Genomic DNA, 15,452 nt, shown 5'->3' with positions numbered 1-15,452 from the left:
ATAGAGACCAGTGAGACAAACAAAAAAAATTATTATTTCCTTTTTTTTTAGAAAAATAAATGGAATATAACACAGAGAATACCAAACGGAAGCAACCTAAATGATAAGACAGAAAATAAAACAAAATCAAAGAGGAAAAGTTATATGAGTACATAAGTGTGCTTATTCATACAAAATTCATATGTGTATATGTTTTTGAATGAATGAATGAATGTGTGATGCGAATAAATGAACAATTCTGAATATAATTGTATATAATAATCACACGTATGTAAAGACCACATATTTATATGATCATAATAACCCCCTTTTGCTATCCATAAGGTGTACTCGTTGTTGTTGTTGTTGTTGTTTTTTTTGGTTTTTTGTTTTGTTTTGTTTCGTTTCGTTTTGATAACATGTCTCAGCGTATAAACATATATATATATATTTACATATATATATATATATATATATATATATATATACACACACATGCATATATTCATTTTCACTTTTTCCTTTCCTTTCCTTTTTCCTTTTTCCTTTTTTTTTTGCTTCATTATGTCTTTTGTGCTCTTTTTTTTTTTTAATTATTATTTTACCTCCTCTTCTTTTTCTTCTTCTTTCCTCCCCTTCATTCCTCATCCAATTTTCTTCTTTTTTTTTCCTTTTTTTTTCCTTTTTATTTTATTTTTTTGCTTCATGTGAAAATTGTTCCCATTTCCTTCACCCACGCATATATATATATATATATATATATATTTACACTGACACACACAAATACAAAAATAAGTAACAACAAAAGGAACATTTAAGAAAAAAAAGAAAAGAAAAGAAAAAGAAGGGACGAACGCCATTGTAACGAAACCACAAATGCAAAAAGGAAATGCCTTTTCTCCTCTTTCCTCTTTATTATTGTTTTTTTTTCTCCCCAAAAAAAAAAAACACCTCACGGCCGTCTCCCCTTCTTTTCGTTTTATTTTCTTTTTTCTTTTTTTTTTTCCTTCCTTCCTTCCCTCCTTCACCTCTTCATTTTATTCGTGGTGCAGAGTCACGGTTAAGCGTACCAAAAAAAAAAACAAAAAGTTCGTGGCAATATAAGTAAGTGGAAAAGTAAGTAGTGGTCATATTATTAATAATAGCATTGATAATGATAACAATAATAATTGTAACAACATTCATCCAGTTGCATATTCCGACAGGTAAAAATCACACGGTGAACACATGAAATATAAATATAAAAAAAGGTAAACGAATAAATATAGAAATAAAATTCACACACAAGCACGCAAATATATACATATATATATGTGCATAAATATATATAATGCGTTTGTGCATGCAATTTATTTGTGTTCGTAGGAATGCAAACAGATAAACATAAAACAAAGGACAGAAACAGAAACAAAGGCAAAAGCAAGAGCAAGGGCAAGATCAAAAAGAAAAAAAGAGAGAAAGAGAAACCCGACGGTCGAAGCCTTGGTAATAATGATAACGACAAGAATGGTAACTACAACGTTACAACGGCGGCTATTGGCTCCTTTTGCATGTGGAGCAGTGCATTTAACCACATGCATGGCCAAAATAAAAAAAAGGAGGAAAAGAAAAAAAAGAACAAAAGGGTAAGTTAGTTCCTTGGGAACTAGAAAAACAGACAGAAAGGTAGAAAGAGTGGGTGTGTGGGTTTAAGTGATGTAACACAAGTAAACAATCACGTACCCAATTGTCATTATGACACGTGAGACTCCCCACCAAATCCTCTCTTCCATTTTATTGTTGCAGTCGTTGTTGTTTGGCCACCATCGGACAGTCATTCATTGCCCTCCTTATGCCTCACTTTATACCTCTATTACTTTGCTGGTCACTGCATATCCTCACAACCGTATTATCAAACATATATATATATATATATATATATACACACACAAATTAACTATACTCGTCACTACGAAACCGCTACTACTAGAAATTTTTTCCTCTCTTCTACATCAACCCGTGTCATCTCCATTCCTCTTCATGATTCAATTTCACGCAGTGCAAATATTACACATGTCTTCACGGCGCGCAGTACCGCCCTCACCACTTCTCTCTTCTCCTGCTCATAATAATTAGCCGAGTTCACCTCACGCTCGTAGCCCCACGTTTCACATCGCCGCCCCATTAAAACATTGAAGCTTTTTTTAAAAAAATAAAAAGGAAGAAACACGAGCTTCGCAGATATAAGTGTAAAAGCACGCCGATCATGCGTCATGTGAACAAACGAAGCGCAAGGCATCTCTTCTCACTGTAGGGTTACTGTAGTATCACAACAGGACTTGTTCGGCACCGCCTGAATAATGAAGGAAAGTTTGTGCTGCACGCCTCACCGCCCTTAACCACAAGCACCGGGCCTCCCTCATTACTAATACCACTCAATTCGTCTGCTGCGGGAGTTCCCGTGACATCTAAAAGTTTCAGCGCCTTCATTTGCAATGCGCCGTGGAGTCCGACAGCCGTCACACCGGTTCCAACTAACCTTAACTCCTGCAAAGAAGACGATGATACAAGTGGCCGCACGTCACTGATGCGAGCACAAAAACTAAGGTCCAACGCCTCCAAAGTTGGGATCTGGGCGAGACCACCGATGCCGTTGTTCGAAAGATTACTGCTCCGCCCCAACACAATACGCCGAAGCGAACGTGAACGGGCGAGGAACGTGACGGATCGAAGGGTGGAGTTTGTGAAATCAATGCTTTCCAAATGGGGAAGCGCATCCATGCCATCTAGCAACGCAGGTCGCAACCAAGGAGTCAACGGCTCCGTTAGGCCATTTGCGACCCTCCGCTCCCCCCAACGGCAAACAAACCGTTGAAGTGTGCATGAAGAATGCAGGAGTGCCGAAATGTCCTCTACAACAGTGTCACTGACGTCGAGTTCCTTAAGCATGGGAAGGCGATATATTTTTCCGATACAAAAGCCGCTTGTATTACGGTTGGATTTGACAAATAACTGCTCCAGCGCCTTGCATCCCTCCGAGAGGAAATCCAACGAAAGTACACTTGTCTGGGAAATATCGAGCAGCCGAAGAGAAGGTAATTGTTCCACCCCACGGATTCCGTCGACGGTGATGAGGGTCTCCACAAGATATAGTTCCTTGAGACATTTTAAAGACGTTATCATACGAAGGTCATAGACGTCCGTAAAGGATAGGTCGAGGATAACCATGCCGAAAGCCAGTGTAATATCTTTGACAGAAACTAAAACGCCCTTCGTCTCAGATAAATTCTCGTCACCGCCTTCGGAGATGAGATCGCCCAAATTATTAATCACAAGCGTCTTCAGCGTTTGAAGCTGCCCAATATCTTTGATACCATTGTCGTCAATCGGGGTGCGGCGCAACACAATCGTCTCGATTGATTTGCTAGAAAACAACGAACGAACACTGCTAACCGAACTATACGATAAATCGACAAACTCTAGCGTGGGTATTTTGGCCAACCCACAAACACCGGCTTCGACGTCTTGGTCCTCTTTTCCAGGGTCTTCCCAGCACGGAAAGTTATTTCCCCTTATGTTTCCAATAAAGTCGAATAATTTTGTATCCCCACCAGAAATGTTACGCTTGCTGTACCGACCCTCAGTAATACCACCACAATTCCTCAAAGTAAGCCACTGTGCCCTCAACGTTTTCAGTGAAGGGCTTGAGGAAAGAAACGAAAGGTCGGACACTTTTGTGGTACTGAAGTCAAGGGACTTCAACCGAGGCATACACTCCACTCCCCGCACATCACTGGTATCAACCCTGCACGAGTACAGATTTAGATTTTCCAGCGTCTGCGATTCGGCAATCTTTTGGAGTGACTTTACTTTAGTGCGACTGAGATTGAGTGTGGTCAGTGAGGGAATCTTCTCCAACCCAAGTAGCCCATCGCTCGTCACAGCAGTGCCGGAAAGATTCAGCTCCATCAGGGAAGTTGATCCCCCGAGCAGACTCACACTCGTCACTGGTGTGAGGCTTAGGTTGAGTTTAGAGAGGCACGTCATCTTGTCTAACCCCGAAAGACCAGCACTGGTAACAGAACTGCACCGGGCGTCGATCTCTCGGATATTTGACGAGAGACCATCCTGACGCGTAGCCAGTACTGTCAGGGAGGTAAGGTTTCGCATATGTGAAACACACACAACCTCTAAACTTTCAACCTCTGACAGGCCACACAGTCCCTTCTCACTTGCCGTGCAGCCCTTCAGGTTCAGCACACGAAGTGCTTTTGAGACTCGGAGAGAGCATCCAATCTGCTTGAAGGTTGACATGGAGAGATCCAACTCGGACGCTGAAAGGTACCCCATGAGAACACGCTGCTCCTCTATGGCCAAATCTTTACTAGTCTTCTCACTCACTACCGCTTCTTGGTTCTTCCTACAGCCGGCGGAGCCACACGAAATGGGCTTGATGGAACTAACATTGGATGGATTCCTTGCAACGGACACACCAGGGGGGCTCCCCGTCGCGATGTTGGTAGGTGCTGGAGCCACTGTCAAACAACTATTTCGTACTTGGTCCAGCACCTCCATAGTTTTCTTGCTTATCTCCTCTACTTTGTGTGCGGCACTCTCGCAGGAATCACCGGCACCGCGCAGGCTTTCGCCGGTTGCAACCAACTTTCCTGGCGGCTTTGCTCCGGCGCTCTGGAGCCTGAAATCAGATGCCTTCTTCACTGACGAAAGACGCCTTTGCGCATCAAGGACTCCATTTTCACCAACCAGTAACTGCGATGATTCCTTCGATTTAACCTCGCCGCTTAGGTCTTCTCCCCTATGGGAGACACCTTGATCAGAACCATTTTCCTCCGTGAGGTTGGGAATAATGTCCATTTGACCCTTGACCAGAGACGCGGTGCCACTGCACAGTGAGCTCCCCACTGAGCTAACGCTATCGGCGATCTCCTCAGAATTGTCGGGTGTGGAACACATTACGTCAATGGAAATCGGCAAGGGTGTGTCACCATCGTCAACACTTTGGTGAACCTTTAACTTAGTGACGCTGAGTGGGTTTACAACCTGCCCCTTCCCCTCTTCCCACCACCCATCCCTTGAATCGGTCGTCTGAGAACTATCCTGGCTGTCACTGCCATTACTAGTTGTCATAACCATGTTGGGATGTGCGAGCAGCTGATCCTTGCGAGAAGTTGCTGGGGTCTTCTCATGTACACAAACACGCTTCCCCGCAATGGTCATCTCTGACGCTTGTCCCTCAAGACGCTTCCTTTGCCGGCCCACACTCCTTCCTCCCTTTGTCTTCGTTTTTGAAAAGAGGTACAAATCCGACGCAGTCCTCCCTATTAGAACCCTTTCGTCAGTTGTCAGTTTGGCACCATCAGTAGCAGAGCATCCGGTACCCACCGGGGGCACTTCTTCCGGCTTCTCTGAGCGAGTGGTGGCTTTCAGCCGTAGGGCACCGTCAGTCCCTCCATTGCTCGACCGAGCGTGACACCGGGGACCTTGCTTGTTTGGTGAACCGTGCTTCACCGGTGGCGTACGCACCTTTTTGGGGGTGGACGAGCGGTTAATGTGAGCGGACTCCACAAACGCCTTTGGCGAGGGCTGCAACAACGCTGTCGCCAGCATATCGATAGCCGTTTGTGGCTCAGCCTTTCCAGCGTTGGCGTCGCGCCGATCCCACGCAACCGTAGTGCGTGGGGAACCGGGGTGTGTCCTCTGCATGGAAGACACTACAGGTAAACCACTTTGCGCGCTCCCAGATACCGAAGCTGCGCGAGCACTATCCATAGTGAGCGGCCGCGTGTAGGAAGCATCGCTATCCGTTCGGGGGTACTCAGGATGTTTCATTGCCCCTATATTGTGAGACAGCAACCCCCTCATTGTTGCTATCTAGGCTTTATTTTATTTTTCACTTCTTCCTCCTTCCCTCTGAATCGCACTCAATTTGGCCTCACCTTCTGTACAACAAACCCTCCTTTACCTATATACTGTCAAGGTGGGTTGCCTTGGTTGTAAGGTCCCGAGTGATCCTCAGTGGTGTCTCCGCGTTAATTAGAGAGGTGCTCTTTTAAAAACAATGATACAAAATAGCAAAAAAAAGAAGCACAACAATACAAAAAGGAGATCTTTCTTCGAATCATGCAAACAGAGTATTCCCCTTCTCCAGCAACAGGCCACACTAAGATACATGGCGTTACCACGAATATGCTTGTGTGATCGTCTGTTTGTCTGTGTGTGTGTGTGTGTGTGTGAAGGGGGAGGTAAGTGTTTGTATGAATATCAAAGGTGTTATTATTATTTTTTTTTTGTGGTGATGATACAACGTTACTTATGTACGAACAATTTAATAGTCACTGTTGCATGTGTTGAAGGTGAAGATAATGTATATGTGATCAATTATAACGCTCGCGCCATCCCACAAGCATGCCTGCCACCACATTCAGTCGATCACTACCTCACAGGCGCCATGCACCCCGGGCGTTGTCTCCTCAAATCCCTACTTGCACCTCTGCTCACGCCCCTACTGGTGCATTTACTCTTTGCCACGTTGGGCCCAGCGCTCCCCCCGCGGTTGCCATTCTTGAGGTGCTGTACGAGGTACAATGCCCGTTCTGTCCTCTGTAACCCCGCAAGGCTCATTGCCACACCGCTGGCACCACCAGCCATCAAGTCATCCGCTCCTCCCACAGCATCTGCGCAGACAAGTGCGCGGGCCACAAGTACCCGTAGCGTGCCCACGAGCATACTATCCAGCTGCCTTCGATGTTCATCATTTGGACCATGGTGCCATTTAGGATCCACTTCCCGAAGCATCTCCACCATCATGCAAAGAGTTTTCGGTCCCTGTTGTGCGGCAAGTCGGCGCATGGAGACGTGGATGATTTTACGAAGTGCAAAGCTGATGTGGAGCATCGCAACGCCAAAGTTTGTTGGTTCGTCGATGTTCAACGCAGCATCAGGGTGACCCGCGATGGTAAGGGAATCGTCGCTGCTTTTAATGTTCCTTTCTTCACCACCGTCACCCTTGAGGACAGATGCACTGGAACTTTTCCCAGTTATCGACCCCGTTGTAGCGGGTGGGGTGGCGCTGCGGAAAGCAGCAACGCGTTCGTGTCTTGCGTCATCCGCTGATCGTATCATTGCCGTCGCCTTTTTATGTTCTTCCGATGTTAAGCGCCGCATCGTGGAAAAGTGCATTGCTGTTTCCATCACCTCGGCAAGCGTAAGGTTGAGTGACGCAAGGGCGCGTTTGTGCGTTCGTGTAATTTCCTGCTCAGCCTGATTAACTTTGAAGCGATTCAGCGCAGTCACTTCATCCCACTCCTCGTCATCGGTGCCTGGCGTGGGAAGATCGATCTCTGCGATGTCCTCTCCACATTCGGCTCTCGTTGGAGAAGTTCCTGCCCCAGCTGGCCTCTCCAACACAACGTCTGCCGTAGAAACTCCAAGACTCAGTCGATCCCTCGCCATCCCATCGGACCCAACTCCCGCTACCTTCGATGGGGTCGCAATCCCACTTCCTCGCCTGGCAATGGCGAGCCGTGAGAAGCGGTCCTCCGTGGGCGGCTGGCCAAAGACATCGGGGCGCAGGCTCATGGCTCGGTGGAGCACCAGCGCCAACGCATTTTTTGTCACACACGCATCCTCACGCGCTATGGCGGCAAGAAAGGGGATGAGCACCTCGTTTGGAACGGGCGCAACAACGCCCTGTTGTCCAGAAGCCACAGTCTGCGGAGCGAGTGCATCACGGAAATCGTCACGGTCGACGATCTGGCCACAAAGCTCTTCGCAGAAAAGACGCAATGCCGCGTTTCGCACGTAGGTACTCGCAAGTATGCTTGCAGTTGCCGACATCAACGGCCCGAGACGTGCATCAGGTCCGCGCAGGTAGAAGCGCAACGAAGCTACCACCTGCGTCACGGTGAGGCTGATAGCGTTGCGTACGTGTTGCGAGAGAACCTCATTGAAAAAAGAAGGCGACAATATACAAAGCAGCGTAGGCGACCGCAGCAGAAGCTCCGGTCGCTTCAGGCGCAGCTTCGTTAGTTCTGCCCTATCGATTTGGGGGAGTTCGGATAGCGCACCACCCACTTGTTTTTCATCCCCAATATGCCTTCCAAAACCACTATTGTTGTGGTCCTTTGAGGCTCCACCTGTAACGGCGGTGGAACCCTCGCCTGTTGTGTCACCATCAAGTGGAGTCAACGGAATCTCTTCACAGGAGAAGCTTGAAATGATACGGTGGGTAACACGCCGTGCGAGGGAAAAACTAACCGGGGCTTCCCGCAGCAACACACGAAGGGAGTCCTGCACGGCTACAGCAACCATCAACCGCAACTCATCTGCATAGAATAATGCGCGACGAGCGCGCTCCTCATCACAACCGGGGGCTACGGCGATACTCGCAGCTCGGTGGGTTACAGAGTCCGCATGACCTATGACAGCCAATGACACGTTCATAAAGTGCAGTAAAATGTTTTCAAGAAGATTTGCATTGACACCCTCAGGATCTGCCTGACGGGCATCAGCGTTTACTCGCCGCTCGGATAGGCGCACATTCGCGTCTTGCTGCTCATTTCCCGTACCCTTTCCACGGGTCGTACGCCAGCCCATACTGTCTTTGTTTTCTTCCTCGAAACCGTAGCGGTTGTGACTTCTTCCAACCACCACTCCGGAGTGGACATCGCTCATCTCACCGCTACTTCCCAGTATGCGGAAGTGGTGGCACACATTTGCTGTGAGGGCCAACAAATGTAAGTAAAGACATAAAGCGCGCAAGTATTCAAACATTCCATGCTCCGCTGAGCGGACAAGATTACCCACAGCGTCTTCACCCCCTGCACCCGTCTTGTCGGCCCTTGTGCAGCCGCCGGAAGCAGCAGCTTGCGCAAACAACCTTTTTATAGCCTCCCCTTCTGCCTCATCAAAGAACCAGCCAGTGACTGAAGGTGCGTGAGCGCACACAAGTGGTAGTCGCCTCCGCTGGTACACACGTGATGAAAATTGTTGCCCTTGAGGCATAAACTGCAGGACATTCACTGCGTGGCCATCACAGCGCTCCCTCAACAGAACGTGCTGACGTGCAACGTAAGTGATGACACCTTTCGCAAACTCTTCCAGCGGCGTTTCTCCACGGGGTGCACGGGAAAAGTCATGTAGAAGTGTGAGGAGTGCGTCTAGCGGGATGCGAAAGGGTAACCGATCCTTAAATTGCTGACTCGATCCAGACAGCGCCGTGAAGCCCCCGTCGAGGGCGCTAAATCCATCATGAGGCAACATTTCAACATCGTACGGAAGAGGCGGAACATTTTGCCGTGCGAGCCGCGCTATCACACTATCTCGCAAGAGAAGTCCCTCCTTCTCGTGGTCATTTGGGTGCGAGCCCGCGGTATCCTCCATCCCTCGTTCAGAAGGCTGAAACAAAGCGCGACGCTGTCGCACGAGCTGTAAAAACTCTTGCTGCTGCCTTTCAAATATCTTACAGTCAGGAATAATGAACTCCTCATTCCACCGTTCGCCAAGTTTCAACCACAGCATATGAAGTTTTTCCAGTGGTACAGGTGTTTGTGGGCGGTAAAAGAGATGAAGGCTACCAAAAACTAACTCTCCCCGCGGAAAGGACGCGATCTCCGCCAATGTGCAGCGCTCCACAATAGCCATCACGCAACCAAAGTGTATTAGGATGACTTTGTTCGTCTGTGGAATCGCAACGTTTGAATCATTTGATGCCACCACCGTCGATGAGAGATGCAAACGACTACACTGGCGTAAGAACGCCTCCAGTGCCTCTTCATTAGTTACGTTACCACCGTCCTCCAGTAAAAGGGCCGCGTCCATTTCCATGAACGCGGCCACAGCACCTGGGACGGCAGTGGTAGGTATGGTCGCACTCCAATCCGCTAGAGACTGCTCTTCTTCCTCCTTTTCACAACTGTCACTAAGAGAGGTTGGGTCACTGCTGTTGGTTTCCCTCTTCCGCCAACGGTCACCACGCAGTACACTGGGATCTTCCACCACACTATCGAGAACAGCCTGTGCATCAGGACACGCCCACTCCACCACGTATTCAGCGGCCCGCCCCTTCGATTGTCGCGATGCAACGCTCTCAGCAACTTCATTCTGAAGGTCGTTAAAGGAATCTAACAATAGTTTGAGTTCGTCCTTTGATGGAACCTTTACACCAGCCGAGGGTTCCTTAGTGGCCTTTGAGCCCCTTCCTTTCCGCTTAACTGGTTTCACAGTATTCACAAGCTCTTCACAAAGCGTCCGCCAGACAAACTGTACTATCCGTCCCGCCGGTTCATATCGTGCGGCTGCGGATGCAAGAGTCCTTAGTGCTGTGGCAAGTGCTGTAAAGTCGGATCGCTCACGCAACCCAAGCCCCAGCCGCAGGGCAAGTCGATGTGACATCAGTGCATCTGAAAAAAACAAGTTAAGACTTAACTCTATTGCCCCCATCAGAGGTGCCCCACCACTTCTTCTGTCCACATCAGCAGGTTCCTTCTTGTTTGCCTGTTTGTTCTTGTGCGCACCGGAAACAGTATGTTCCTTCACCAACCGCTCAACACCATCCAAAAGGGCTGCAACAGAGTGCATAACAGTCCCAGAAAAGCATATTCGTCCGTAATCTACTGACGCAACCTTGCCAATAGCGGAAGCAACACACAAGCTAACCCACAATAGTTGTGCAGACTCACCATGAAAGCGCCGCTTTTGCTCGGGAGAAAGAAGCAAAACAGTCCTTAAGCATCCCCGAAGGATGCGAATCAATGTTTGCAGCTCTAGAAGAAGCACGTCACGCAACTCGTCGTCGAGAACGTCTTGTTGCAAAGCACACCAACGTATGGCGTCGAGTACATCATCAAAGCACATAAGCAAGCATTCAAGAAAAAGACGAAGTTGCCTCTGGTCGTCGGGTGAACATTCACCAACGGGCATAGAAAAGTACGCCTTCACCTCCGCCCCACTACGGTCATCGCCTCCAACGCTTGCTTCATCGTTCTTCTCCCCTCCCGACGCATCGTTGGGTGAATGCGGTGCGGAGGTGCGGTATTTTGCCGAGGCCCGCTGGACCAATAACACAGCTTGCTTCATTGCAAACAGCATTGCACGGTAATCCCCACGAGATGTTTGTTTCAGAATTCCTTGCAGTGGCGACCCACGATCGAAACCTAGCAGTGTCACAGGTGACTCGGATATCATGTCGCACAGGCAAATCAAACTTTTCGGCATATTGCTAGGAATCTGTGGGGTCGCTGGCATAACAACAGCACGCAGTTGGGAGAGAATCGCCCCGACGGCCACGTCCACTACCGAGGTCGTCGTGGCTATTTGGTGTTTTCTTTGGATTTTTAGCGATGTCTCGGCGAGGTTGAAAGTCCAGTTGACCATGGCCCAACTACCCGCACAGCTGAGGTAACCCATGTAGTCCAGCAACACAAGCGGAGCTGCCTCCACACGTGCTAGTGTTACCATGGCACTTTCCCTCTGTTCCTTGCTTCTGTCAGCCGCAACATTCTCATCCCCGTGTAAAGAAGGTGAGTGGCAACCAGTGGTAGTAGTGGGCAGATCTTCCATTGTGCTACGAGAACAACGTTCTTGCTCGCGCAGGTAGTGCTCAACGAAGCGAACCAAATATCCAAGGACATGAGTGCTGATGGTGGTATTTGCCATAAAGTTAAGCCGCTTCAACGATTCCTCTAACAACTGCTTTTGGCTGGCAGCCCCACTCCCACTAATGTTAGCAGCCACTGTAGGCCCAGTAGGAGTTGATGATGATGGCATCGACAGCAACGCATGGTGCGAACCCCGCAGATAGTGTTGAAGTGCAGCAACGCAGCTGCTCTCTCGCCCACCGTATAGCGGTTGCACACGGGAAAAGGGTAGCAACCGGTTGCTCAAGTCAAGAACTTGAAGGTATGAGCAACGGTTACCTCGCGCTAGAAGAAAAGACAACGTTGGCCCACACGTTGAAAGCACCTTCTCAACCATTTCACCTGCTTCTGGAAGGTGTGGTGCAGGCAGCCCGTAACCGCTGGGTCGCTTGCCCCCAGCACGGCGCGCATGCCGCAGACAGTACACTGCGACGCGAATAAGCAGGCTGTTTCCGTCCGTTCGGAGCACCGATGAATTATCTAAGTTGGGCCACGAAGCAAAACGCGAAAACTCAGCAAGTACAAAAAGCGCAGATTCACAGGTGGCTGCGTGCGTTTCGGCATCAGAATCGGTGGCACTCTTCGACAGGCTCGCGAGGACAGCCGCAAGATTCACGTTCAGAAGCACATCATCTCCAAAACGCATCATCTCCTCCTGATTTGTGCCAATTCGCATATGCATCTCGAACAACGTGTCTATAAAGCCCGCATACCCGCACAACAGCACCAGCTCCACATCAGCTGTCAGTGTGGCAAGAAGAGTAGTGAATGTTTCGCGTGCCCATCCATCCAACGAGAGGCGCTCCGAACCATCAACGTCCGCGGCAGCGGCACTGTCAGTCAGCGTGCCCTTGGCAAGAGCAAATGCGGTGGATGATGAGATGCCAACGCGTTGGTTGCGTAATAAAAAGGTGACATCACGCAAGTTGCACACAACGAGAGAAGCGGCCCACTGCTTCGCCAGCGGAGAGAGTGGCATGGAAGAGAGACAATGCAGCGCAACCCTAGTGGACTCTTTTACCCACCCCAGCCGTCCACGGTAACGAGTGCGCTGTGCAACTAGAGCCATCATATGGTTTTCCAGTGAAGCAAATGATTTTTGTCCTTCCCCAAACGCAGATGACACCCCACTTCGAAGCCACCAATTACTTAGGAGCGCATCGGAATAAAAACGGCTCCTTAAAAGTAATTCTTGTGTCCCGGCTACGATAGCGATGCTAACTGCGCGTCGAATATTATCATCTCGAAGGAACGAGGGGTCGGATAAATCGTATAAATTCACGACAGCACATGCGAGGGTGGTTGCAAGATGCTGTATACTAGCCAACACAAAGGCTGGGACAGCAAGAGTCATGGGGGATTTCCCATTGGACGCATTCGCTTCCACAACAACTTCGTCACCAGAAAAGAAATTATTTGCCTCCTTCCCAAGTTCACCATCACCCTCGTGGGTACACACTGCTGAGGAAGTTCTGTAAGGTCGCAAGTGACGATGCGCAGCCAATAAAATCAACCACAGATTCTCCAGTGTACAACTGCGGCCCATTTTTTCGATAGCGAACAAAGAAGACAGCTCTGAAACAGCGTCGTCTGATGTGGCTAGCAGGTCAAACAAAGGACTGTTGACCCCCACATCCATCAACGCGGTGCCGGCATTTGTATTAGCGCCAACACCACCGCCACTGTCGCCTACGGTCCTTCTAGACAAAAATCGCGACGACTTCCGCAGTGCCTCACTAGAGCTTGGAAGCAAAACACCCCCCTCCTGGCCCTTCCTCAGCATAGAGCGGCCAGCACGCGGCCGCGTGAGGCCGTGGGCATCGTCAGCTTCGGTCTCCGAGGGAGTGGCGTTGGTGGGGTTGTCTCCGTCGCCGCCGTTACCAACTTGTCCTACCTTAGCTTCTTCTGCTGCCTGCCGTGCTGAGAGTATTGTCATCCGCTCATTGTATCTTTCTTCATCAAAGTAAAGCATCCCACACAACGTCGCCAACAACTCCGACTGCAACAACTTAACCTGGGATTCTCTACTGTCAGCGTCACCTTTGTGGCCTCTACTGTTACTCATCTTTTCAGTTGCGTCTAACAGCGCCTCGAGGATGAGCGGAACCAGTCTCAACCACCAGAACGCGGCAGCTGAACCGTGCACGTGGATTGTAGCCTTCCAGCGATCCCAACATTGGTGGAGCGCCCGAACAACAGAAATGGTCTCAGAGTTTGAAATACTGGTTGGTTCACTCCCCGTTCCTGAAGACTCCAGTTCAAATCCTACAGCACGGGCGGGAACAATCCTCAGATATGCTGAGCAGAGTAACAGCAGGGCTTCTGAGAACTCACCCTTATATGCGCGCCAGTGTACTTCACTACCAACACGACTACCTCCAGCACGAATACCACCACAGTTACGGCCGAATGCTGCGAGGACAAGCGCGGCCAATCCTTCCATCGCTTCCGAGGAGCCGTCCAAACCCACTACGATAAAACGACGGCTCTCTATTTCACTTAAAATACAGTGTACAACCTCCTTTAAGTGCTCGCAGTCCGCTACCGACCCCACCTGACCCTCACATCTCTCAAAAAGGCAGCTTAGCAAACGCAATAGCACTGCTAGTCGATATAACGTGTTCAGCATCGTGTCAGGAGTTAATCCATCTTCTGCTACATCGCCACCCTCCGACATCTTTGGACGCTTCGTTCGTTTCTGACGCCCTTTCGCCGCCATTTCCCTCGATGCACCCAACCTCAGCGAACAGAGCGACTCAACCTTGTCCACAAAGTTGCGTACCACAGTACGGAGCTGGAGATTAGAGTAACTACCCCTCCTGCGGGCATCTCTACTATCCTTGGTGTGTTTGATGCCCCATGATCCAAACACCTTTGCGGCACATGAAACAATGGCTTGCCACTCATGCTGCTCTTCCCATAACCTAGCTTGCCGACCAAAAGGAGCTACCACCGCCTCTGCAGCCCTCGCTGGTAACAAGACAGAGGCATCCGTGGGGAATGAGGCGAAGAAGCAGTCTTGTGCACCCCGACCACAGCGCTCCTTTACCGTAACAGCAAGCAGTTGACACAGAAGTGTCACTCTCTCCTCTTCCGTTGGGCGGGCTGCAGATGACGCCTTGTGCGGAAGTTGGTTGCGCCATTCGACATCAAAAGTACCATCTGCATGCACCTGAAGAATCTGAGGCTTCTTCTGACTTTCCTTTTTATCATACTCAGCGAGTAGCAACTCCTTAGCCCGCCACTTTAGCTGGAGAAGCAAGAGACCGCCGTCCCGCCGCGCAGTGGCGCCGTCACTATCGCTGTTAGAACCCCTCTTCCGGTTACTGGCAGCCGAGCTGAGTTTCCTAAGCCCAATTGCGGCTAAGGAGTTGCCTATTCCGTGGGTAATGGCAACGCTGCGCCTAGTGGGAAGTCGCAGGATTGGTGTCACCAACATAATAAACAAAACAAACACCTTTGCTTCGGTGCCTCCCTTACCCCTTTTCCCACCACCACCGCACGCTGTTGTCAGCTAGCGCCACAATCAACGAAGTTAATTGAGCGCACAAACCTGGGCTGTCACTCTAGAGAAAAAGAGGCGCCGCGCGTCTCAGCAAAGTTGTGATAAGAATAGGTAAGAAAATACATAAAAGAAAAAAACAAAGAGGAAACGAGCATAAGAAAACTGAGGAAACAAGGACAATTCAAAGAGAGAAAGACATGTCATCGGAGATGGGCGTTTACAAAAGTTACGCTGCCAAACGCACCCACCGAAATGAGGGTTCCGCGTGTACGAGAAGGTATATGGACCCCTACACGCACCATTACCATTAATTAAGTAGCACGTGGCAAAGA

At 49.4% G+C, this 15,452-nt stretch overlaps 2 protein-coding genes across 2 annotated transcripts, besides 17 other annotated features; both read right to left on the bottom strand.

Annotated features, from left to right (window-relative positions):
* Positions 1-15,452: part of a sequence feature (sequence corresponds to BAC RPCI93-5H5) that runs on past both edges of the window.
* Positions 197-233: a microsatellite.
* Positions 333-353: a microsatellite.
* Positions 364-393: a microsatellite.
* Positions 410-484: a microsatellite.
* Positions 488-608: a sequence feature (A-rich).
* Positions 632-679: a sequence feature (A-rich).
* Positions 719-744: a microsatellite.
* Positions 796-821: a microsatellite.
* Positions 963-1,005: a sequence feature (GA-rich).
* Positions 1,099-1,159: a microsatellite.
* Positions 1,210-1,255: a sequence feature (T-rich).
* Positions 1,275-1,309: a microsatellite.
* Positions 1,350-1,445: a sequence feature (T-rich).
* Positions 1,564-1,602: a sequence feature (T-rich).
* Positions 1,877-1,901: a microsatellite.
* On the bottom strand, positions 2,275-5,841 carry Tb927.8.5110 (hypothetical protein, conserved; the record flags this gene model as incomplete). The annotated part of the gene is made up of 1 exon (XM_842248.1): positions 2,275-5,841. The coding sequence occupies one exon, from the start codon at positions 5,839-5,841 to the stop codon at positions 2,275-2,277; it is 3,567 nt and encodes a 1,188-aa protein (XP_847341.1).
* Positions 6,183-6,212: a microsatellite.
* Positions 6,412-15,054, bottom strand: Tb927.8.5100 (hypothetical protein, conserved; the record flags this gene model as incomplete). The annotated part of the gene is made up of 1 exon (XM_842247.1): positions 6,412-15,054. One exon carries the CDS (start codon positions 15,052-15,054, stop codon positions 6,412-6,414), a length of 8,643 nt encoding a protein of 2,880 aa, XP_847340.1.

The sequence above is a fragment of the Trypanosoma brucei genome, chromosome 8 (genome assembly GCF_000002445.2).
Source record: "Trypanosoma brucei brucei TREU927 chromosome 8, complete sequence".
Lineage (NCBI taxonomy): Eukaryota > Euglenozoa > Kinetoplastea > Trypanosomatida > Trypanosomatidae > Trypanosoma > Trypanosoma brucei.
The sequence above is the reverse complement of the archived record's forward strand: the minus strand, read 5'-3'. Positions and strand labels throughout refer to the sequence as shown.